The 24,090-nt window shown below is 41.7% G+C and overlaps 1 protein-coding gene across 2 annotated transcripts in view; it reads right to left on the reverse strand.

The window, feature by feature from the left end:
• Positions 1-423: 423 nt before the first annotated feature.
• Positions 424-24,090, reverse strand: part of TMEM200A (transmembrane protein 200A) — a 41,363-nt gene continuing 17,696 nt past the window's right edge. The window contains exons 1-2 of one of the 2 annotated variants that reach the window (XM_081907196.1): positions 23,089-23,436; positions 424-4,661 (exon numbers count right to left, since the gene is read on the reverse strand). In XM_081907196.1, coding sequence (XP_081763322.1) covers positions 3,179-4,645 — 1,467 coding nt within the window. In that variant the 5' untranslated portion in view covers positions 4,646-4,661; positions 23,089-23,436 and the 3' untranslated portion in view covers positions 424-3,178. Of the gene's footprint in view, positions 4,662-23,088; positions 23,437-24,090 lie in introns of those variants that run through there. The other variant, XM_081907195.1, reaches the window with a different exon arrangement.

Raw genomic sequence — 24,090 nt, forward strand, 5'->3', positions numbered from 1 at the left:
ACAATTGAATGAACAGCTCCCCAAGACACGCATGAATGATGCAAAAACCCTGTGTAGTGCCATTGTCAATGTGGGATGTTGCTATCCAGGGATGCAATCTATATGCAGTATTGTCAAAAATCTTGGTTAAGTGCTCAAGGCCCACACAAGTAATTAATTCTATTTGACTGAAGTTGGGATGCACTCAGTAATTAATTTTAGGCCCTCTGTTGTTTTCAATGTATAGTTCTGTTGTTCTTCTTAATGAGAAATATCTTTAGGAAAAGATTTTGCTCCTTTGTAAAACAGTAAGAAGCACTGACACTGCTAATTGTTATGTAGGGGAGGAAAAGGACTCACACCAAAGAATGATTAGTTTGTCCTTCCCTTTTCATTTTAACAGCAGAACTAATGAACGCCAAAGACACATTTATGATACTCACGTAGTTTAACATTTGGTTTTTATTTTAAAAAAATAGCAAATATATTAAGAACACTGACCAGAAAGTTATTAAAAGCTTCATAGCAAAATATGTAGCCAACTCTGTTACAATATATAGGCTTGAGATTCTAACAGGTTAACACTATGCCTCAATTCACTGGGCAAGTAATGCTTTTGACAATGAAACACCACATTGTTAGAATATGGAGCTGGACATTAATGGGGGGGGGGAGGAATCTGTCATTTGTCTTTCACAGTCAACTGGTGTACAACATTTTTACATTTCTGATTGTTTAGGGAGAAGCTATTCAAATAATTCCTGAGTTATTTAGGTTAAGTGAAAATATGAAACATCTGCTAAAATGACCAATTAACACTGTGATCCTATTGGCCAAACCACAAGAGGTGGAATGGGTTACAATAGACTAGTTAGCAAGATTAGGGTCTAACTGCCTTAAGGCAATGTAAAGAAGTTTTCTGATAGACCTATTCACACTGCTAATTTCTTTAGCAATAACTTTCAACTTCAACAGTGACCCAGCTGGAGGAGGAAAAATGTCTCCTATCAGTATTGTCATCTATGCGGCAGTTCACAATGCAGTGTATACCTGCAAGAAGTAATGGTTTAGTTCTTGAAAACTGCGGTCAACAGCAGGTTCATATTTAATGTCAGCATCATTAATGAATTGCAGTACAGTGGTACCTCGGGTTACATACGCTTCAGGTTACATACGCTTCAGGTTACAAACTCCGCTAACCCAGAAATATTACCTCGGGTTAAGAACTTTGCTTCAGGATGAGAACAGAAATCGCGCAGCGACGGCGCGGCAGCAGCGGGAAGCCCCATTAGCTAAAGTGGTGCTTCAGGTTAAGAACAGTTTCAGGTTAAGAACAGACCTCCGGAATGAATTAAGTACATAACCAGAGGTACCACTATATTTGTTATTTGAGTTCACACTATAACCAGAAAAAAGCTTTGTTGTACAGCAGAACAACCATTCTCCACACATCATTTATTTAAATGCCATAACTACTTGAATTCACTGTCATCCCACTCTTTGACAGGTAGGCTACATACATATTGAAATTTATATTTCTGAAGTGCCAGGTATAGCTATACCATACCTCATACTTCTAAAGAAAAACCTTAAAATGCTGTAACAGTGATAACATCAAACAAGGTGGGTTTTTCTTGGCCAGCACTGAGCCTTAGGTAAAGATAAAGGACCCCTGGACAGTTAAGTCCAGTCAAAGGCGACTATGGGGTTGCAGTGCTCATCTTGCTTCAGGCTGAGGGAGCAGGCATTTGTCCACAGACAGCTTTCCGGGTCATGTGGCCAGCATGACTAAACCACTTCTGGTGCAATGGAACACTGTGACAGAAGCCAGAGCTCATGGAAACCCCATTTACCTTCCTGCCGCAGTGGTACCTATTTATCTACTTGCACTGGTGTGCTTTCAAACTGCTAGATTAACAGGAGCTGGGACAGAGCACTCTGTTGTGGGGATTCGAACTGCTAACCTTCCGATCGGCAAGCCCAAGAGGCTCAGTGGTTTAGACCACAGTGCTACCCGCATCCCCCTAGCACTGAGGCTTATTCAACCCCTAGCCTCAAAGTCCCACATTTAGAACAACCAGCTGTCTTAGCATCCTAGATCAAAAACCACCTCATATTTCTTGCTTAATCCATCCCCTTGTCATCATAACAGAACTACAGACAACACTGGTATTCAGTTGATTATAGCAAGTTCACAGAAATGGTTTTCAAGCTGCATAGTCTTTCTCACAAATCCTAATCAATATGGTAGCAGTTTTTACTAATATTAGACAATGCATTATTACTATCATATGTAAGAGAATTTCTTTGTGCATTCCCTGCTTGGAGCGGGGATGAGCTGTTACTACACAGATAATATGCTATGTGTTTATTGCACAGCAGAAATATCCTTGCAGATCATACTCATTATCTACTTTACGCTTTGGATTCCAAGAAAAACCATGAACTAGTTTCACATGCCCAAGGGAAACTTGGACTCATTCATGTTGCTCAAAACACTAATACCCACATGGCACACCTCATTTGAAAGCTTTGAACGCAGGTTTTGATACAGAATAGAATCTATATAAAATAGAATCCTATTATTCCTTTGAATAGAATCCTGCTGCTATAGAATTATTTCTTTTAAAAGGAAAACAGTCAATTTTTCCACTGGATATACTGATGGGCTAAATTTGGCTCCACCACAGCAAACCTTCCATCCATCTCCATCTACAGTTAAAAGCACCATTGTTAACATGTTGCCATCATTGATGGCTCTGAACATCGAAGCTTATTCAGTCAGCTCAAATTGTTGACTCACAGTAATGAAAGATAGCATGCTTACATAGAAACAAAAAGAGTAATGACTGGGAGGAAAAGGATCTGAGATATGTTGAGCAGTGATAATATACAGTATTGCAATTGTAAATTAAGAAGATATCAATTCTCAAACCACCATCCAAGCACGAACACCATCCAATCATCACTATGCCAGTGCAGTGTTTTGATGAACAAGCTGCTTGACATTAAACACTTGGCACTGCAGAGGTGAAAAATAACACCTTTGCGTGTAACACAAGGCCATTTTAATCGGGTAGAAACATTTGGTAAAAACAGGCTTGTGGCAGTTTCACTGGAAAACCAAACCAAAAAAGAATCACGTGTCAAAATGTTTTGTTTTGCTAAAAAATACTGACACATTAATTTTAGTCTCCTGTCAAAATGTTGTCTCAGAAGTTCCACGTTTTAGATTGTTACTCAAAAACTCATCATGTTCAAAACTCAAATTATTATGCGATCTGGAAATCATTTGAAGTTTTTCTTTGTTAGTAAAGTCCTTCTTGACTGTTGCTGATGGCACAAGCAGCCTGTCCATTGGATCTTCTTTGTTTTCTAGTTTCATATAACCTTTACTGTTGCTCCGGTCCAGTCTTGGCCAACTTGGGTGTTTTCTTTGTTCAACTTGGACAGTCAGAGTAGAAGGGCCCCTATCTAAGTCTAGGGATTTTGAGTGCACAGACAAAAGATGCAAAGAGGTGTTGGACCCAAACTGTTTTCTGGCTGCACCAGGTGACAGAAGCTTTCCTGTACTGGGCCCAAGATTCATAGAAGATTTGGATGAGGAGTCTCCATATAAACTGTTTCTTGGTATCAATGTGCTGGAATGTTTGTACATGTCGTTGGTATGAGTTGATGGTATGGGTAGAGAGTCCATGGATAAATTTCTAGGCCTGCCTCTAGTGCTAACAGAATCCTCAGTAATGTTGTCTATACTGGGCTCATCAATAACACAGTTATTTAGTTTAATTACAGGTAACGTGAAAGCGTTGATGGAGGATGACACAATTGACTTCGTTTCGCACTTTAAAGAGCTGCTACTTCTATCATCCTTTGACTTTCCAGAGTGAGGGTAAAGGCCAAAGACTGAACCAGAGTGCTCAGTAAGCAAAGGTGGCAGAAGGTGAGTAGTGTTTTTGCCATCACTAGCAGTGATTTCATCCTCCTCAGCACTGCTGTCTATTCGAAAGTTGCTTGCGTAGCCTGAGAAGGGTGCAATTGTATTTGCAGCCAGCCGTGATGCGTAAGAGCTTCCGTTGTGCTTGACTTCATTCTCCCCCGTTAAGCCTGTGTAGGCCGCAGTTAGCTGCTTCTGTTCACTGATCCTCAGAGTATGTATGTCAATGACAGTGGAATAGATGTCTCTCATGTGTATGATTTTTGTCTCCTTGTCACGGTTTTCGTGGAGCATAGCATTTGCACAAATAAATATAAAGATTCCAATCCCCATAGTGAAAGGCCCCAACATTTTCATCTTATCAGAATGCAAGTGCTGTTCAAAGAAACGAATTATAATTCCATCTTCTTTTTCGATGACTTGGGTATCATTTAGGGGCAAGCTGTATTCAGACTCCGGAAAGGGCTCCTTTTCAGGCCAATAGCCAAGGATTGCCATAGCAATCCCCAGAAATGAGATAAGCACTCCCAGAACAAGGAAGAATCCTGATGGGGAGTAAAGTCGAATCTTGCCTCGGACCACAACTACATCTGCTCTGGGTCGGCGTTTTACTGGCTTCTGTTCTTCGGTAGCTGCTGATGTCGCAAGATTTAGATGATGCTGGGATCTGGCAGAGTCTTGCCGCTTTAAGGCAGCCAGTCCTGTTATGACTCCTCCTGTTGCTATCATAATTTTTTATTTTGATCTAGATGTGAATACAAGAAACAACAACAAATGTTTTAATAAGGTAAATTAATAAAGTAGGAAGCATTTCTTTTTTAAAAATATGTATATTTGCAACCTGTCTCTTAGCCCACCAAGATCTACAAACCCCTTCACAAGAATTAAAGTCCAAAAATTACCATTCAGTGTTATTCATAACATTGTAATTTCTTAATCACATAATGCCATCGTGAAATTTCCTTCGAACTGGAAATCCCAGTTGTAAAACAATAAATGGTGTTGAAATATAGTAAAACAGGCAACAGGAGTTCAGACTATAGAAATAATTCGTCAGAAGTAAGATATTTGGTTAAGAGAAATCAGCAACTGAAACAAATTTGTATCTTGACACCAGTTTCTACAGAACTGTACAAAACTGTACCAATTGTTTACCAGGCTGCAGCAACCACACACCCTTCTCTAGAGATCCTCATATGCAGACGCACATTTCTCACCCACTGCTCTCTATAAGGATCTCTTGTGCGTAACAGATGGTTGGAACCGTCAGCTCACCAAACGTGGGTGGGAGGGGAGAGACACCTAGATTCAGTAATCACTGTATAAGAGTTACTTACAGAAATAAAATAATAGTATAATAACTATGGCAGCATTCGAATGACCCTTTTTTAAAGTGACAGCGAAGAAATAAGGTAAAGGGTACAAACAGTTGTAAGAATGTATTAGAAAATACAGAAAGAATAAGGTAACAATGAAGTACATTCAACACTAGAAAGGAACGTTACATTGGGTAATGATAGGAAGTCTACTTTACGTTAGTAAAAAGACAGGAAAAAGGAGACTGTACAAATTTAACCTAAGCTTACTTTTTTAAATTCATAGAAGAATACTTGTACATGGACACTTTCTTTTTTGTCGAATTAAGAGTGTGTGTATTATTTATGTTATTCTTGAATTTCAATAAAGTTTTTTTTAAAAAAAAAATCAGTAGTTGCATCCTCAAACATATGACCAATGCAGTCAGAGCCAACAGAACAATCCATTCACCAGGAACTCACACCAAATGCTTGATGTGGGCCACTGCTTCTCCCAATGTGGTTCCATCCCATAATAAACTTACTTTAGCTGGAAAAGGTGCCTGTGCAGGGTGGTGGTAGTCAGTTATTAGTTATTTTGTTTAAAAACATATACTGTATTACACTACACTTCATGTAGCCCACTTGGCTCCCTGCTGTAGTACAGAGCTTAGGGCAAGGAAACAAGCTAGGAGACGGCTTGAATGTGACTGGCGGGGGGGGGGGACGACTCTGGTAGAATGCAGTCGAACACTGGTGAGGCTCATCATTTAGACTACCTAGTGGCAGTGGAGGCATGCCTCCTCCACAAGAGTTCTGGAGGGTAGCAACATGAGAACAAGCCTTTTCTGCAGTGGCTCCCCATTGGTTGAATGTTCTCCCCAGGGAGAGCCTTCATTACACATCTTCAGGTGCCAGGGGAAAAAACTTCTCCTCAAAAATCCATTCCGCTGATTAACATTCTGTGGCTTTTAAAATGTGTTTGAAGGGGTGTTATTGGTTTGTTTGTTTTTGCTTTTTAATGGATTTTGTTTTCTCATTTTGTATTATTCTGTCACGAACTGTGCCCTGGGATCTTCAGATGAAGGGATGTACAACTTTAATAATAAACAGATAATTTATATTAGTCTGAAGAGTGCTGCCTTACTCATACATAGGTGCTCCAACACAGAGCTGGGAACTTGGTCATTCAGGGTTCCTATCTTTATGTTGGAAAACCTGTTTAGCGTGGAAACTAGCCTTTTGTCCTGCACTATAACCAAATTCAGCACCCAGAACAGCAGAGATTTAGATATAAAACCTTATGACAGATGAGGTGGGGTTGACATAATAGATTCAAGGAAATTATGCTCCCATTATTCATACTGAAATCACTGAAAAATTAAAATGGAAGCAACCCAGTTCGCAAAGTAGGAAGAGGGAAACAAAAGTGGGTGCCAGGGGAGAGGATCTCTACTCTGCTTGTTTCAGATTCTCAAGTGAAGGAATATTCTTTGTGGAAACAACTTTTGTATAACTTATGCCAAACAACAGTATGGAACATATTGTGCTCTATCTTTTTCACATACGTATGTATGTATGTATGTATGTATGTACAGAGCAGCAGTGTATTTGTGTTTGTAACATGGACTGGTTTCCGTGAGGTAAATAACATGTTGCTGCTCTGTACTTACTCTTAAGGAACAGTGAATCCTGCCTGGAGCAAACATTGCAGATGCTTAGCAACAGGAAAGCACCAATGCTGAGCCTACAGACCTCTCAGTAGGAGTGGTGGTAGAGCATGTTGCCATGACAGCAGTAGCACAAGAACAAGCGCACTGCTGCTGGCCAGCCTCACAGCAGGGGCACAGAATCAAAACTTGGTGTATCTGTTGCATATTTACTGAGGGGCTTAAAATAGAGCCAAAATGCACCTAGCACTACATTTGTTAGGACCCATTCACACTTACTGTGACTCTGTGGCACATCAGTTCTTTAACTAGTGTTGGTTACAATTACAATAACAATAACAAAGTACAATGCCAAGTGTCTATCGACTTTCAGGAGTATGTAGTGGACATGAACCACAGCAGGGATGCAACTTCCTGGTACTTTGACTTAAATCCTTAGGTCAGAATGAGATGCTGCAGGCGATATACAGCTGCCCACTGAAAACAGAAGTCCGTTGCCTCTTCTCTCCCCACAGTAAGGTTTAGTAACACAAATCTTATAAAGAACTATCACCAAGCTGAGTTTTCCATGCCTCACACAAGCAGCCGCCAATGAAGTAGAGCAGGGGCAAGAGCACTAAGAACACAATGTTGTCATGCCACACCTTTGGGGGTAACACTTAACTATGCTACCAAACAGAAGAGGATAAAGTACTGTTCTGCTGGAGGTCCCCATCTCTTGTACTGTCTAAGTCCAGCATTAATCCTCATGCCTATCTGAAACAAAGCCTCAATACATGTAACTGCATTTGCTGAAATTCATCTCTTATTCTCTCCTCCCCTTCCACTGTTGTTGTCTTCTGCAACTCCTTTCCCAGCTTGAGGTAGGAACCTACCCTTTGTTTTTATTATTCTAAAATGCCATGTGTACTGCTGGTGCTGTGCAAATAACGCACAGTGTGTTTGGAAATCTCCCCTTTGTAGTTTATGCATGTACTGCAGCAAATACTCGGTGTCATATAAATGGCGAGTCAGTTCTTAGTCTACTTGGTTTGTGGGGATCTTCATGCATAGTCTGGTCCTTGAAGCATGCTGCAAATTAAACACATCATGCGTCCAATCTGCCATGGTATTTGATCAAGCTGCTTTAGATGCAGCAGAGAGAACTATACAAAGCGTATTTGGTTTTGCTAAGGCCCATGATATGATATACAGCATCAAACTATGGTGGTAAGCTTTTTCCAGAATTACAGCTCCTAAAGTGACCATACTGCTTTTAAGACTCTGGAGGAGAATTGCCACCAGCTCTGGTATGATGCCATGGGCCCTGCTGACACTTGTGGAAGGAGCAATGGCCATGCAGGCATTTGGGGAGCATACTGGGACCACCAGTGGGTAACCTCCATGAGGAGCATGTATTTGCAGCCCCAACAATTTGCAAGATTCCATCAGCCTCTTTTCAGCCCTCTGCAACTTTAAAAAATCTCATTAAGTGTGAAGTTCCCACATGGAGGTGCTGCTTTCACAAACAGTGTCCCAGAATGAGTGGAGATAGTGTGGCCACATACACGTATCACCAAATAGAAAGAGAAAGAGAAAGGGGTTTGCATAAGATCTGCATATGTGTAGGTAAACATTTAGAAAGAATTATTATTATAATTTAAACAAAGCATAATTATCTCACTATTGCTGTTCAGGTATTGCTGATAGGCCACTTTCCCTCCTTCTGATGGTTCTTTTTTCTTAAAACTGGTCTTGAACCGGGCAGCTCTTCAAATGGAGGGCTGTCCTTTGTAAAGCAGGGCACTCAGCCACCCTAAGTGAAGCCTGGCATCACCACCCCAAGGTGCTTCTGTGAAGTGAACCAGCCTACATTGCTAGATAATTTATTACAGAAATGCTAAGGATCAGGATCAGGCCGTTTAGATAGCAATTGTAAACACTTTAAAGGTACTTCACACACCACTTTCCCTCAAGTGGCTCTTCACAATCAACCAGGAGAAAAGCAGACAAGGACAAGGACAGGTTGAAAGAAAACAATGGCCTGGAACCTGAGTTCTAGGAATGAAAGGCAGTGACAGAAAAGGACTTTCCTGCCTTCCCCTCCTTTTTGCCCCTCTTAAGCATTTCTGTTTGTTCATGGAGCTCAGGATCCAAACCTGCATTTTTTTTTCATGTAGGGTAAAAAGAATCATGACCTAGAAAGGCTTCTTTAGTACCAATTTCCCTTTCAATATTATTTTACTTCTTTCTTCTGTCACAAAGAGAATTGGATGCTAAGCAACCTCTAGAATGACAAGCTGGGCTGTCTAATGCTTCTGACTTCATATACAGTACTTACGAATTAAGTATTCCTCCTTGTCTTTGTATTTATTTGTATTGATATTTTTAGGGTGCTTTTCCAGCAGAGGACTGCAAAGTGTTGCACAACATAACATTCATGGCGGATGGGGTGGGGAGGAATGACCACTTTAAAAATCAATACTGATATTTTAAACTTTTTTTACAGTTTTATTGTTCCTTTCCCCTTCCTGATCTTTTCAACCTTCCCAATTACAAAGAAGATGGGAAAGGGATAGTTGGTGGGGTGGGGAGAGAAAGTGTTGTTAAGCATAAGGTAAAGGTAAAGGTACCCCTGACCATTAAGTCCAGTCGTGACCGACTCTGGGGTTGTGCGCTCATCTCACTCTATAGCCCGAGGGAGCTGGCGTTTGTCTGCAGACAGCTTCCGGGTCATGTGGCCAGCATGACTAAGCCACTTCTGGCAAACCAGAGCAGCACACGGAAATGCCGTTTACCTTCCCACCGGAGCGGTACCTATTTATCTATTTGCACTTTGAAGTGCTTTTGAACTGCTAGGTGGGCAGGAGCAGGGACCGAGCAATGGGAGTTCACCCCGTTGTGGGGATTCAAACCGCCAACCTTCTGATTGGAGAGTCCTAGGCTTTGTGGTTTAACCCACAGCACCACTCGCGTCGCTTATGTTAAGCATACATGGAAACAATTTCTGACCCCCCCTTGTTGTGAGTGGGTGGTTTTTAATGTTGACTCATGGGACTGGCAGTGACATCAAGCCTCCTTTGCTAATGCACAACCAGGATAGCACTTTAAGGCCCTGGACTGTGCATTGGAAGCCACGCCTCCACCTTCCCCTCACCTGATGTCAAAGTGTCATCTTTTGAGGAAGTGGTTCATGGGGAATGGCCTCCTGAGCCCAACTGGTACCCATGCTGGGCCAATTTTGCCTTAATGCAAGAAGTTCTCCACTCCTGTTGTATGTTATGATACAGTTACCTTTAGAGAAATTTGGAGAAGCTGGCACCTGTTAAGTGCTTCTGGAGTTGTCTGCAAAACTAGCAGTTTTGGAGATGCCACAACTTTTTGAAAGTGTCTAGATAGCCAAAGCTTTTGTAATAGGATGTAAGTATTATGACTGCGCTCTTGGGACTATGATCTCTGCAAGAGGATGGGGGAACATAGTGATGCATGAACATTCCCATCTTCAGCTCAGGAATGACATCTTCCTATCCCCCCCCCCACCCTCACTGAGTGCTTTCGAAAACTGAAGGACTTTTGCAAGTACAATGGACCCTCTAGATATGAATTAAATTTGTTCCAGGGGTCCATCCACAACTCGAAAAGTCCGTAGGCAGAGGTGCCGCTTCTGTGCACGCACGGTGAAACCTGGAAGTATACACTTCTGGGTTTGCCATGTTTGTAACCCAAAAGTTACGTATCCAGAGGGTCCACTGTACTTGCTGGGGAGGGAATCATTCTTTGTCTCTTTGCATCTGAAAGTCAAGCAAACAAATATTGGCCTTGTATAAAAGCTAATCAGACTAACTGTGCAATCATCAAGAGGGCATTCTATAACCAGGGTGCCACCACTGAAAAGACACTTTCCCTGATTACCTTCCACTTGATGGCAACACAGAGAGGGGTCTCTGATGTGTATGTTAAAACACAGGAAGATTCGAAAGCAAGGGACAATTCTTCAGGTCCCTAGGACTCGAGCAAATTATGTAGCATGCTCTCTCTTTAAAAGCCTTTTTAAAAATGTTGTCATTCCCCTTCTACCTTGTAACACTCTCTTCCCTTGCTACTGATGCACCTGTCCCCACACAGCAACTATTAAAAGACTGTCCTTTCAAGTAACATTTGTCTTCAGCCCCATCTGTAGCTGCAATTATGTCTCGTAGTCTGTAGAATGCCACTTTTTACTATCTAGCCGTTTCTGTAAATGGAACAGAGACAAAAACAAATAGGAAATCCATTTCATAAGAGGCACAAGCTCTGCTGTGGACTGTCCTAAGCTCTTTAAACTGTGACACTTCTTTCTATTTTGGGAAATAATCTTTGGGATTTCAACCCTGATTTTCACATCCCAATCTGCTTTGGGTATGTTTTTGCCTTCCTAAGCCCTCAACAAAAATTGTTTAGAAATTAATCTAAAAATCTATTTATTATCCACAATATATTTATAGTATAATTAGATTAATAAAGGTGGGGGGGGGACATTTCTCCTACTTATGTAAGGAGTGTTTGAAAAAGAAAGGTTAGGAAAAACTGTTAACTTAAGATGCATTTGCCTTTTTTTGCCAAGAGTACAATTACTATTAGAGAAATCCTTTAATCTTACTCTAAAAATGGGAATGCACTTCAAATCTCAAAACTATATTCGCAGCAAATGAGCAGAGGAGGAGCAGAGAGGCAAAGAAAATGACAGCACAATACAATGACATAAAGGGCAATAATAATAGCTTTTTCTAAGCAGGAGTGGCAGTTCCAGAAGACAAATTTTTGAACATTATTATCTTTATTACTAACACAGTAGTAATGCAGATAGCAATATTACTGTGACAGAACAAACACAACTGGGTGGTCGACCAAAGAACATTATTTGGGAACCATCCAGCATCTCTCCATTTGTCTGCTATTTGATGCCACCCCCTGGATTTGCCTCTTGTCATTTCATTTCAACAGCACATTTGTAAAGGTAAGGAGGTTTTAATGGTTGCCAACCTAGCAGCTTGAAAGCACACCAGTGCAAGTGGATTAATAGGTACCACAGTGGTGGGAAGGTAAACAGCATTTCTGTGCACTCTGGCTTTCATCACAGTGTTCCGTTGCACCAGAAGCGATTTAGTCATGACCCAGAAAGCTGTCTGTGGACAAATGCCAGCTCCCTCGGCCTAAAACAAGATGCGTGCAGCAACCTCATAGTCACCTTTGACTGGACTTAACCGTCCAGGGGCCCTTTACCTTTTTAAACTAATGGCTGCAGCTAGGACATGGCCTCCAGAGTTTCAGGAAGGGGATTCTCCCAGTCCTGCCTGGATATGTCAGGGACTAAGCCAGAAAACGTCTGCATGCAAAGCAGATGCTCTGCCACTGAATCGCAGCCCTTCCACAGGAGGAAGAGGAGCAAAAATAAGGGTGGAGCAAAAAACTCAGGTGTATATAATCTGGTAGAGTACTTTCACATGGTCTGTTACTGAGGGTTGTGCAAGAAGGCGCAGCAGCCTGCATCATATTCCATGATCTGCTACTCATTAACTCATTACTGTGGTGGTGGTTTCCTTATAAAAATTTGTATACCTGGATCAAAGATCTGGATTTAAAAGCTGTACATTGTCATGTTCACTGACCATTCCTTACATCCCACCTTGTCTATAAACTCAATACATCATACATAGTTCCTCACCTCCAATTTCATCCTCACCATGACGAAGATGAAATAGGAAAGATTGAGAGATGGTGATTGGCTCGAGGTTACCTAGTGGGTTTCACAGCTGAGTGAAGATTTGAACTGGGGCCTCCCCAGTCCTAGACTGATGCTCTTACAATGCAATCCTAACTATGATTACTCAACTATACGTCCTGTTGAATGCAATGTGACTTACAGGAAAGTGAGCTTAGGGTGGCAACCTTAAACACTACACCAGACTGGCTTTTAAAAAATGGCACATATATTCCACATACCTAAACTGCAAAGGCAAAGTAGTCATGAATCTAGAAAGCAAGCACCACTTTATACAGTTATGAATAAGTAGACTTTAAGATACAGCAAGGGAATCAACTGCAAGTACTGAGAGAAAGTAAAACTACACATCAGTGCACCTTATGCAAGGATTGCTATGCACTATTTTGCAATTCAGCTCTGAAAATGAAACCTGAAATTCTGATCTGAAAATTATTGTTGGCCTTCCAAAAACCAATAGTGCTTTTGACAGATCCATTTACTGGTCATGCTTACATAAAGGGTATTACGTATTTGCAAAATAACTTGCAGTTTTGTTGCTTTTTAAAACTTTATTCCTCAAATAATCTTCATTGCCCCAATAATGTCACCTTTTAGTGCCACACAATTTTTTTGTTGTTATCAGCATGCCACATATGTGAGGGGACCTCTTGTACAGCCTCAAAAATCAAAATTGGCAGGTTGTGTTGTGGCTACAAATGAAATGCACAGCTTCCTAAAGGGAGGATTTGAGAGCATTTGATGACTTGATGCACATCTGGACCTACTGAAATTCAAATTGACAGCTAGATTTCTCTGCAGAAGCCTGCTGCCCAAGATAAGGGAAATAGAACTGAAGAATGGACTCCCTCCAGCAGCTTTCTGCATCTGCCTAACTTGCATTCTCTTATCTGTTGCCCAGGGTAACCTTCATTTTGGACATGTAAGCAAGTTGCATAAAAACCTGTCAGTTCACACTTCCCTGGCAGAAAAGCTATTATTAGTTTACAAGGAAAGATGAAAGAGAAGATTCTTTCCATGTCCTTGACACAAACCATTATTGCCAATTCCTTTTCTCCTTGATTGTCACCTGAAAGTACTCCATAGAGACCACACCTCCCAAGAAGGGTTACATATTCCAATAGCTTTTGAAGAAATGTCTCATCCCTTTCCAAGATGGTGTCCAGGATATCTGAGATTTCCCCCATCCTCCCAGCACTCTTCCACATAGAGAATTGTTGTGCCCAGGGATTAATTTCTAAAAAGAGAAGTGCCAGAAGTTCTGGTAGGAAGCTGTGCTCTGGAAACTTGCCTCTTACAGTAATTTAAAATATGTGGGTACTTGTTATTGAGTATTTTGTGGGGCAGAAAGAAGGCACATTCTGTGCATGGAGAAGGGATCCAATGATATACTGCCCTGATTTCCTTGGAGGAAGGGTGGGATAAAAATATAGCAAATGGCAAATATTAGTAATATTCCAGGATTCAGTCCCAAATTGAGAACTGTGAGGTATTACAGTAAAAATCAAGCAAAATCCCTCTAACCTTTGATTACATACCCCTAACACACTTCTATGTTGAGCCTCAGATGTTTCTGCTATATATCATATCACTCAAATTACAACAGTGTAAAACCTCACGCCCAGAAGGGTCGTTCAGACAGCAAAGAATCTCTCTTATTACCTTCTTTCAACTTGCCTGCCTATGATATAGCACTGCACTCCTCAAGTGTTTCTAAATGCTGAGAGCATTATCTGTGAGCTATAAGATCAGGTAAATTTTTATGAAAAACAACGTTCTGTAAAAGATTCGTTGAATGACAGGTGCCGTCTTGAGAAATCACATTATAATCTATTCTTTTTTTTATCAGGATTTTAATGCACAGAGTTTAAATGTCAGGAAGTTTTTGGTTTTTAAAAAGAAACCTAAACAAAACTTTAAAAAAAACACACACAAACCTAAGTTGCAGCTTAGTTACATCTTGGATAATTGCCCTTGCAGATATGTTTGAAAAAAACAAATGGCTCTTTTCTGAATAATGTGTCACAGTTTCACTGTATAGAACAATCAAGAGAGTTACAGTGCTCACACTTCTCCAATGCCCCCCCTTTCCATTTCCTGTATTGTGTTTGCTTTCCTTAAATATTTTCTCACCCGTTTCTGAATTGATTTTTAAAGCTCTGCAAGTCCAAGATGTTTGATGAGGGGAAAAAGCCTAAAGGAAAAATGGTAGAGCCTGAGACTCCTAATCTCAGGGTTGTGGGTTCAAGGTCCACATTGGGCAAAAGATTCCTGCATTGCAGGTGGTTGGACTAGATGACCCTCGTGGTCCCTTCCAACTCTACAATTCGATGACTCTATGATTCTATGATACTTGCTAAACGTTCTACCTTAATGGAGACAGCTGCACGCAAATTCCAGATAAAGTAAAACCGAGGGTTAGATCCACACCAAGGTTGCAACTTTATACACACTTACTTGGGAGTAAGCCCCGCTGAATTTAATCAGCCTTTTATGAGAATACATTATAGGATTTCATTGTAAGTTAATCAGCTACATGTATGTCCCATTGTTTTCAGTGTGGCAGCCTAATTAACTGGCCCTACTGGCTTCAACAGGACCCAAGTTCAACTATGTCTGGTCCAGGCCAGAGAAAATACAAAGAAAGGAAAGGAGTTGCCGCCACTAGAAGACACTCCAGACATTGGACTACAATTCCCATCAGGCCCGGCTAATAAACCCAGTGATAAGGGATGATGATAGATGTAGCTGAAATCTGGTTAAGTAATCTCAAGTCTTGAGTCTGAGCTTCTTTAATTCTTTACATGAAAATTGCACTGAGCTATCTGACCAGCTACACCAATATCCTGTCTCTACAGCTGAGCAGAAGAAAACTCTGGGAAAATGGAACACAGTTGTACATTAGCTAGATTACATGCCAACCAACATCTGTTTTACATTTTAAGGCCGAATTATGCAAAGTGGATTTTCCTCCTTTCTCTGGTCTCCTGCCTGATGTGCCCCTATGCTGTTGGAATCAGAGGTACTTGACTCCTCAGGTAAATGGGCCTTGTGAGAAGGTTAGTTCAGTTCAGAATCAACTGACTGCTAGGCTCAGGTTCAATGCCTTGAAACCTGCTGGTGGTAGAGTGGCTGGCTTAGGGTTAGAGCTTGTCATGGGCCCAGCAGTTAGGCTCCTTATACAGTATGAGTTCCATTTCTGCATGCTTACTTAAAAGACCTATAAGTGCACCATGGAGGCCAGGAGTATAACCCACATGATGCCCTCCAGTTATTTTATTTTTGTAAAGTCCTTGTTGTTATTTCATTTTATAATGTATATAAAACAAAGAGAACAATTATAACAACAGACAAAAAAATTAAAATGTGAAAAACACAAACTATAAAATAGGCATGCAGAATGAGTAGGTGCACCTGAGTTAAAATAACAAAGTCCAAGTAAAGGCTATCGACTTTATCACATAATCAAGAATAGTTTTGACAGGCTCATCTTGAAAATGACGGTTCAGATGTAAATGCCACAAAGGAATGCCAAAATATATAAAAGGTGTCGGGAGGTTCCAGTCCTTCTCAAAATCTCAAATTGCGCATGATTTTCTCCATTACAGCTATATTCTAGAGTGAGCGTCCATTGCAATATTTGGGGCTGTTTTCCATTGAGTTGCAATTTATATTTGTGCTGCCAAGATCATGTTGTTGTTGTTGTTTAGTTGTTTATCGTGTCTGACTCTTCGTGACCCCATGGACCAGAGCACACCAGGCACGCCTGTCTTCCGCTGCCTCCTGCAGTTTGGTCAGACTGATGTTTGTAGCTTCGAGGAAACTGTCCAACCATCTCATCCCCCGTCGTCCCCTTCTCCTTGTGCCCTCAATCTTTCCCAACATCAGGGTCTTTTCCAGGGAGTCTTCTCTTCTCATGAGGTGGCCAAAGTACTGGAGTCTCAGCTTCAGGATCTGTCCTTCCAGTGAGCACTCAGGACTGATTTCCTGAAGAATGGATACGTTTGATCTTCTTGCAGTCCATGGGACTCTCAAGAGTCTCCTCTAGCACCATAATTCAAAAGCATCAATTCTTCGGCGATCAGCCTTCTTGATGGTCCAGCTCTCACTTCCATGCCAAGATCATATATAAGACCAATTCTTTTGGCAATGTATTCACATGGATACAATTAAAAATATTCAGTAAGATTAATTTAGGACAACAAACTATATTTATTTAGTAATATTTATCATTTATGTCAAAATTAACTCACAAAAATCTTGCACAAACTGACATTCCCACCATAAATGATAATATGTACCAACTTGATTGCAGCCCCTCCAACAATTAGGTGATAAAGAAAACATTTTTTACCTTTGCGAAGGAGCGCAATACCATCTGTGTAATAATGTTAAGCAGTTTTCCCTAAGAAAACTGGAAACAGATTTTAAGGGTTGTGATTCCCAAAGTATATTCCAGTCCTTGGGAAGAATCTGTGCACCAATATCTAGTTCCCATAACTTTATCAGTGGTTCCACTGATCCATAAGTTACATTAAGCTGCTGGGCTGCAGTTGCCATCAACCTCATCTAACATGGCCAATGGTTATGAATGATGGGAGGACATGCTGTCTGGCCACAGTAACCCAAGGACAGGATTCAACCATAAATAAAATGATTAAATCTTTTGTATTATGTTTGGTGATAATATCCTATCTAACATTACTGCAAATCATTCATTTTTAAAAGCTATATAGACCTACTTCTTTCCAGGGTTCAAGGTGAGTTACCGTATTTTTTGCACCATAACACTCACTTTTTTCCTCCTAGAAAGCAAGGGGAAATGTCTGTGCGTGTTATGGAGCGAATGCCTACGGATGGCGGGGGGGATCTGCTGCAGTTGTGGGCAGAGGAGCCATGGTTCCACTTCCTTCCCTCCTCCATGGCTCGCTTTGAAACAGCAAAGCGAGAGAAGAGCCGCTGAGTGGGGAGGAGAGAGGGACAGACAGTCTGCTTCTTTAAAGGAGCAAGCAGGCTCTCTGTCCCTCTCTCCTCCCCACTCAGCTCGCTACATAGCAGCAAAGTTTTTCAGCTCGCTAAGCCGGGGATGAGCGGGGAGGAGGGAGAAAAGCAGAGCCTGCTTGCTTTAAAGGAGCAAAGTGGGAGAGGAGAGGAGCCCTCTTCTTCATTATTAGCAGCATCCTTCTCCACCCACCCCACGCGTGCTCCTTGTCCCTTGAGTGCTTTTCCTTCCCTCCCCACTTAAAACGTGGTTACAAAGCACGAATCCACATGGATCCTCAGGATTTTTGCATTGGGCTACTCCAAACTCACTGTCAGATCACATGTCTGTGGCCACAGCATGAACCACAAAAATCATACATCCACTGTTTCGTTTAGAATATTTTTTTTCTTGTTTTCCTCCTCTAAAAACTATGTGCGTGTTATGGTCGGGTGTGTGTTATAGAGCGAAAAATACGGTATATTTCTTCACTTCATATACAGTGGTACCTCGGGTTAAGTACTTAATTCGTTCCGGAGGTGCGTTCTTAACCTGAAACTGTTCTTAACCTGAAGCACCACTTTAGCTAACGGGGCCTCCCGCTGCTACTGCGCTGCCGGAGCCCGATTTCTGTTCTTATCCTGAAGCAAAGTTCTTAACCTGAAGCACTATTTCTGGGTTAGCGGAGTGTGTAACCTGAAGCGTATGTAACCTGAAGCGTATGTAACCCAAGGTACTACTGTAGTCTGAATGTTCCTTTGAAGAATCCTTTTGAGAAAGGTCTCTGTTATTCATATTTTGCAGCTGGAGGCCCAAGGCTGACAGATAGCAACCTACCCAAGGGCACTCAGCAAGGCCATGACTAAAATGGGATTTAGCCAATGCCTTCTCAACACAAGCAGGGTGGAGAATAGGAAGCAAAAGGAGGGAGGGATGATATTCAATATGTTGCAGACCTCTAATACCCTTCATCAGGGAGTTTGAAACAGAGAAGTTCAATCTTTTGTTATACTATCTCCTCTTTCCTCTGCTGTAGAAAGAAAGAGATAATCTAGCAAAAGATTGAACTTCTGTTTTTAAAAACTCCCTGATGACTTGGACTTTTCTTCCCTTTGCCCCTTTGCTTCCTGCTCCTTCCACCACCATTGACCTGCGGTTTCTCTTTTTGCTACACTTCAGCAAAGGCAGCCAGATTTGGAACCCTGACTTGTAGATCAACCTTGAAAACGGAGACAAACAGTACAGTCATAGCTTGGCTCCCATACTTAGGAGTTGAACGTTCTGGCTCTAGAATGATCAAAAACCGGAAGCGAGTGTTCCGGTTTTCAAACGTTCTTTTGGAAGCTGAACATCCAACGGGGCTTCCACAGCTTCTGATTGGCTGCAGGAGCTTCCTACAGCCAATCAGAAGCCATGCTTTGGAAGTCGAACGGACTTCTGGAACAGATTCTGTTAGACTTCTGAGGTACGACTGTACTGAGGTACGACTGTACTAGGGATGCAGTGCTCTGCACACTGACTTGGGAGTAAGGCCCATTCAGTTCAGTGGGAGAAAAAACACAGAGTGCTGGGCTGAAAAACTCGTTTTGTTTTAAGTTGCTCACATCATGTAACAGTTTCCACTGACTCTAGCATCCTGTCATAAAACAGATAATGAATCAAGTTAAATTTGTTCCTGTTCTGGGAAGGGAGATTAAGACAACATTTTTTAACAGTAAACATCTCTTGCCCTGCAAACCATCAGCTCAGAGGTTAAGCTTAAAACGTCAAAAAGTAAAAGATGCAACAAGAAAAGGATTTCTGCCCAGAGAAATCTTGTGTCTGGCTAAGCATACAGCCCTAGGCTTCCTTACTTGGGAGTAAGCCCCACTGAACTCAGCAGGGCCTAGTTCCGAGTAGACACTATAAAACACAAATCTGTCACTTCCCCCTTTTCAAGGCACTTTTCTGAGGCAATATTTTCATTAACATAAATGTCATGTTTACAATTGTTAGTTTGGCTGATTTCACAGTTGTGAAGAGATATTGCCAAGATCTGCTCAGAATAAATGCTATGGGCCAAATTAGACATTATGCACAGCAGATGCATGCTAGTAGTACCCTGATGGCCCTTTTTAAACAGGAATGTCTGCTTCTGTAGGGAGACAAGTAGCAGCATGGGGTGCTTTGCTTAACCCTTTCCCTGCCACTGTCTTCCTTTTCCAAACTGTGACTTCCCCAAAGAACCTTCTGTTTTGAAAAGGAAAGTGGGGAAAGAGTTAAGCACACATGCACACACTCTTGCCTTTTTGACCCCTAGTGCCCCTGCTGCCCAGATGTAGCTTTTCTATTTAAATAGGGCAGTCAGGCTGTTACACATGCCTATAAACCACCTTTAGTAGCGGGCAATCTCCACTCTCATGTAAAGTTGACTCAGAAATAAATTTCATCAAAATTTGGGAAGAGTCAGCTTATGTTTGAACCAACCGAAACTCATCTCTTGTGATCCCCAAACCCAAACGTAGGCACATTGGGAGGGATACTGTGAGGGCTCGGTTGTATGCAGAGCCTGCACTCATTTATTATACTTTAACTCCTCTGTGCTGATGCCTACTGTCACATTCATCATCATTTTCCTCCCAGTGGTCTTTGGGATTTTACTGTCCTCGCAGCTTCAGCATAAACATGCCAACCAGCACACTGGGAAAGGTGGGCTGGGGCAGAAGAGAGGTAAGTGGTCATTGTTGAGAATAAGATTCAGCTGCAGTCGCTATAGGTGATTTTTCTCTTCTGCATCATTTCTCTGTCATCTGCCCATTATGGCAGGTGGGATGATGGCGGGTAGGTGGAAGGACCAAGAGGAGGAAAAAACCTGAGGAGAATCAGCAGCTGTGGCTGTTTTGTCTTGTACTGGCATCAAGGAATTTAAAGATACAGCACCGATCTCTGTGTTACTCCTTTACTCTTAAAGTCATTGGATTGATCTGAGTCAAGCCAGTACACAATTCAAAATCCGGAAAAGTAGTAGCATGAACAACTTGTGCATCTTCTTTCTCTGTTTCTGTAGTAATGTCTGAAATGCTCACCACGAAACTCACCTACAGTGAAATTCATGAACTCCAGAAGTCACTTGAGGCTCACAGTGATTTAAATCTGAAAGTCTTGCCTAAAACACTCTTAGTCAATGCAAGGCAGTTTGGATGAAAACAAAGCATATCAGGACATTTTCTGTGTTTTGCACTTTGATGGTTATTCTTGAAAATGTATTAAGAGTATTGTTAATGAATCTTGAAGCACCCAGTGGTGTTGTGTATTATCACAGAAGGGTTACCTGACTCTGGCCAATTTTAACTGGTGATTGTGTTTAGGCTTTCTCTGAAGCCTTTGGGGTTGGCTTGTTTATTTGCTTGGGTCACCCAGCCCTAGTGCTTCTTTAGGCACCTGTCGCAGTGCATTGCTTTCCACTAATGGCATATTGTGTCTGTGGTCCATAGTGAAGTTAATATGGCGCAGGGACTATACATGTAAACATCCATTTCAACAGGAGAGCAGCACAGAGCTCTGAAAAGAGTGAACAGATCTCCTGTTCTCCTGTGCAAGGAAAAACTTTAAAGCGACTCCTTAAAAGCTCAAATTATACTGGTATATATTACTGGTATATATTAGCAAGACAGAGTCTAGCTTTGTCCTACACTTCTTAACAGATAAACAACTAGACTAACATGACATAAATCTTTTAATAGTCATTGCAATTACAGGCCCTTATTCAGCCGTTATGGAACATTTTATGCTTTCGAACTGTCAACTGATTGATAGAGTTTTTCCATTGGGCAAAGGTTAATGCTTGCCATGTATAAATCAGCTCTATTTGTGTTGGTGATTACGACATCATAACTCATTTATTAGTTTCAATAAGTTCTAAAAAGTCAAGGCAGGTTTTCAGCAAAACATCAACTGCTGGGGGGAGGGGGGAAACAGCATTAACATAGTAGCTTAACCCCCACTTCCCAAACCTCTGAATGTTATTTATCATCATCAAAGGGGTAGCATTCAAGAATGGATTCAAATTGAATACATCTGCAAAGCATTTGACAAGATATATGCTGCTTCGTTACAGGCCATAACCATTCTGTTTGAACATCTGTTCTAATGGAGGAAAGAATAGAAACCAAATAAGGAACCAAACACTCTCTTGTAAAGCATTTGGCATAATCAAGATTTTTAATAAGAGATAAGACATTAATAATATGTACAGCTGCAAAGGGTTTTTTTTGCAACAATTGTCAAAGAACTATTGTCATTGTGCTTGCAGGAAATGTTTTAACATCCGCTTGTACCAAGAATTAAGTCTGCCATTTCCCTTCATGAAGGCAGGGGAGACGCATTTCAATGGATGCTTAGAATTAGAGGCCCTAAGCTGTTTATGGCCTAGCTCCTCAAAGCAGTGATCAGCCCAAAACTATTCTTGTTTATTCTTTCATGTGGTTGGGGCTGTGGCCTCCTGCCATCCAAAGGGTGAGCAAAATATGCTAAATTCATTCTATTATTCCCTATCCCTGCCCACTGAGACTGGTTTGAGTAAAGGCATCATAGTAAACCACTTCTGGAAGATGCAAAGCCATGGATTTCTAAAAGATAAGCTGAGGGAGAAAGTATAAGAAGAATGTGTCTTTGGTACCTTTGTGGTCCTAACTTGGTGCATACAGTCAGTGACCATTTTGCACAGGGGTTCCATTCCCAGATCCCACACGCGTCGGTAGAGCACGTATAAGCATGCCCTGCCCCATTACGCCCTACCCTCGTTCCACCACCATTCTGCCATATTCCAGGTCCAAAAGAACCCGTGTGTTGGTGATCACAGGTCAATTGAACATACCTAAAATAGTTGCCACCTGTAATTTGTGCACAGTTGTACCTTGATTGTTGAACGCCTTGGTACTTGGATGTTTTGGCTCCTGAACGCTGCAAAGCCAGAAGTGAGTGTTCCAGTTTGCAAACACTTTTTGGAACCTGAACATCCGACACAGCTTCCGATTGAGTGTAGGAAGCTCCTGCAGCCAATCGGAAGCTGTGCCTTGGTTTCTGAACCGTTCTGGGAGTCGAACAGACTCCCAGAATGGATTATGTTCAACAACCAAGGTACCACTGTACTTACAAAAGTGTTTCAGAATGACCTTGGAATTTGTATAGAAAAGAGTGTAAGTATTCTGGGAAATACTGTATAGGACACAGTGGTCCAACATGAGGCCATTTTTTGGTGGCCCTCAGCAACATTTGGCAGCCCCTCTCCCCATCACACCAGCCCTTGTGCTGCCTTCCCAAAGCTGGGTAAGCAAGGCGCTGGGCTTTGGGAAGGAGGCATGAGGGCTCTGACAAGGTCCTAAAGTCCTCCAACCTCCTTTCCAAGGCCTAGTTGGCACTTTCCCAACATTGTGAAGAAGGTGTAAGGATTCTAGGACCCTGCCAGAGCCTTGCACCCCCTTCCTAAAGCCCAGTGCCTCACTTACCTGGCTTTGGGAAAGCAGTGTGATGGTTCCATGTCAAAGTACTCTTGCTGCCCACTTGGTAAGAAAAGTTGGGCCACTCTGGTATGGGACTTTATAGGTCCTCGCTAGCATGCTTTGAAACCAAGAGGGAACCAGTATAGATTGTTGATGTTGAAATATACTCTGGCAATCCACTCCATCAGAAGGTGGAGTATTCTGTATTAACAGAAATGACCCAGGTGTCATTGTGGGTAGCCCCATATAAAGGGCATCATAGTTATGCAGTGATTAAAGTTCTGTTACTATTGCCCTGCACTGCATGCTATACTCAGTAAAACGAATACTATCCTATGGCACATGACATCCCCCCCCCAAATATATTTTGGCATTGCAAAAGCTCCTTTGAATGTGAATAATTCCATTAACTCTAGTGCCCTATAGAAATATATGAGCAAGAAACATCAAATCAGCTCCTTAGCCTTTTAAGGAAATGGTGTGTTTTACATTCATGCAAAAGCAAACAGGAAAAGAAAATATACTTTCTCTGTCACCCACTGTTTTTCGGGATCAGGGCCTCTGTCTTTTGCTTCTCTGAAATGTCAGTCTTGCACAGCCCTTTATTAAATCGGACAGCATCTATTTTGCTGTAGGCAGTCTTGTGGACATGGACAGGCAATTTTTGCTTGGGAAGATGTGCAGAACAACAAGCCAGTCATTAATTTGTTCAGTGGGCTTTCCATCCCACCCAGAACTTATACTGTCCATCAGAGCACTGCTGTTGTCCATGCCCATTAATTGCTTCCTCATAAATAAGCTGGTGAACAACCACTAACACTGGTCTTTTAGAATGCAGCAAACCAGAATTTCTTCCTGACGGGCACTGGCACCTTCTTCCAGACTGCAGGTTGTTAAACAGCAACAATACAGATTTTAAAACCAGCATTGAATTAAATCAGATTCAAACTGCACGTGCATGGAGCACATTTTAATTTTTAGGTGCCAAGCCTCAAAGGTTTTAGGTGC

This window comes from Podarcis melisellensis (assembly GCF_964234715.1).
Source record: "Podarcis melisellensis genome assembly, chromosome: 3".
In the NCBI taxonomy this organism is placed as follows: domain Eukaryota; kingdom Metazoa; phylum Chordata; class Lepidosauria; order Squamata; family Lacertidae; genus Podarcis; species Podarcis melisellensis.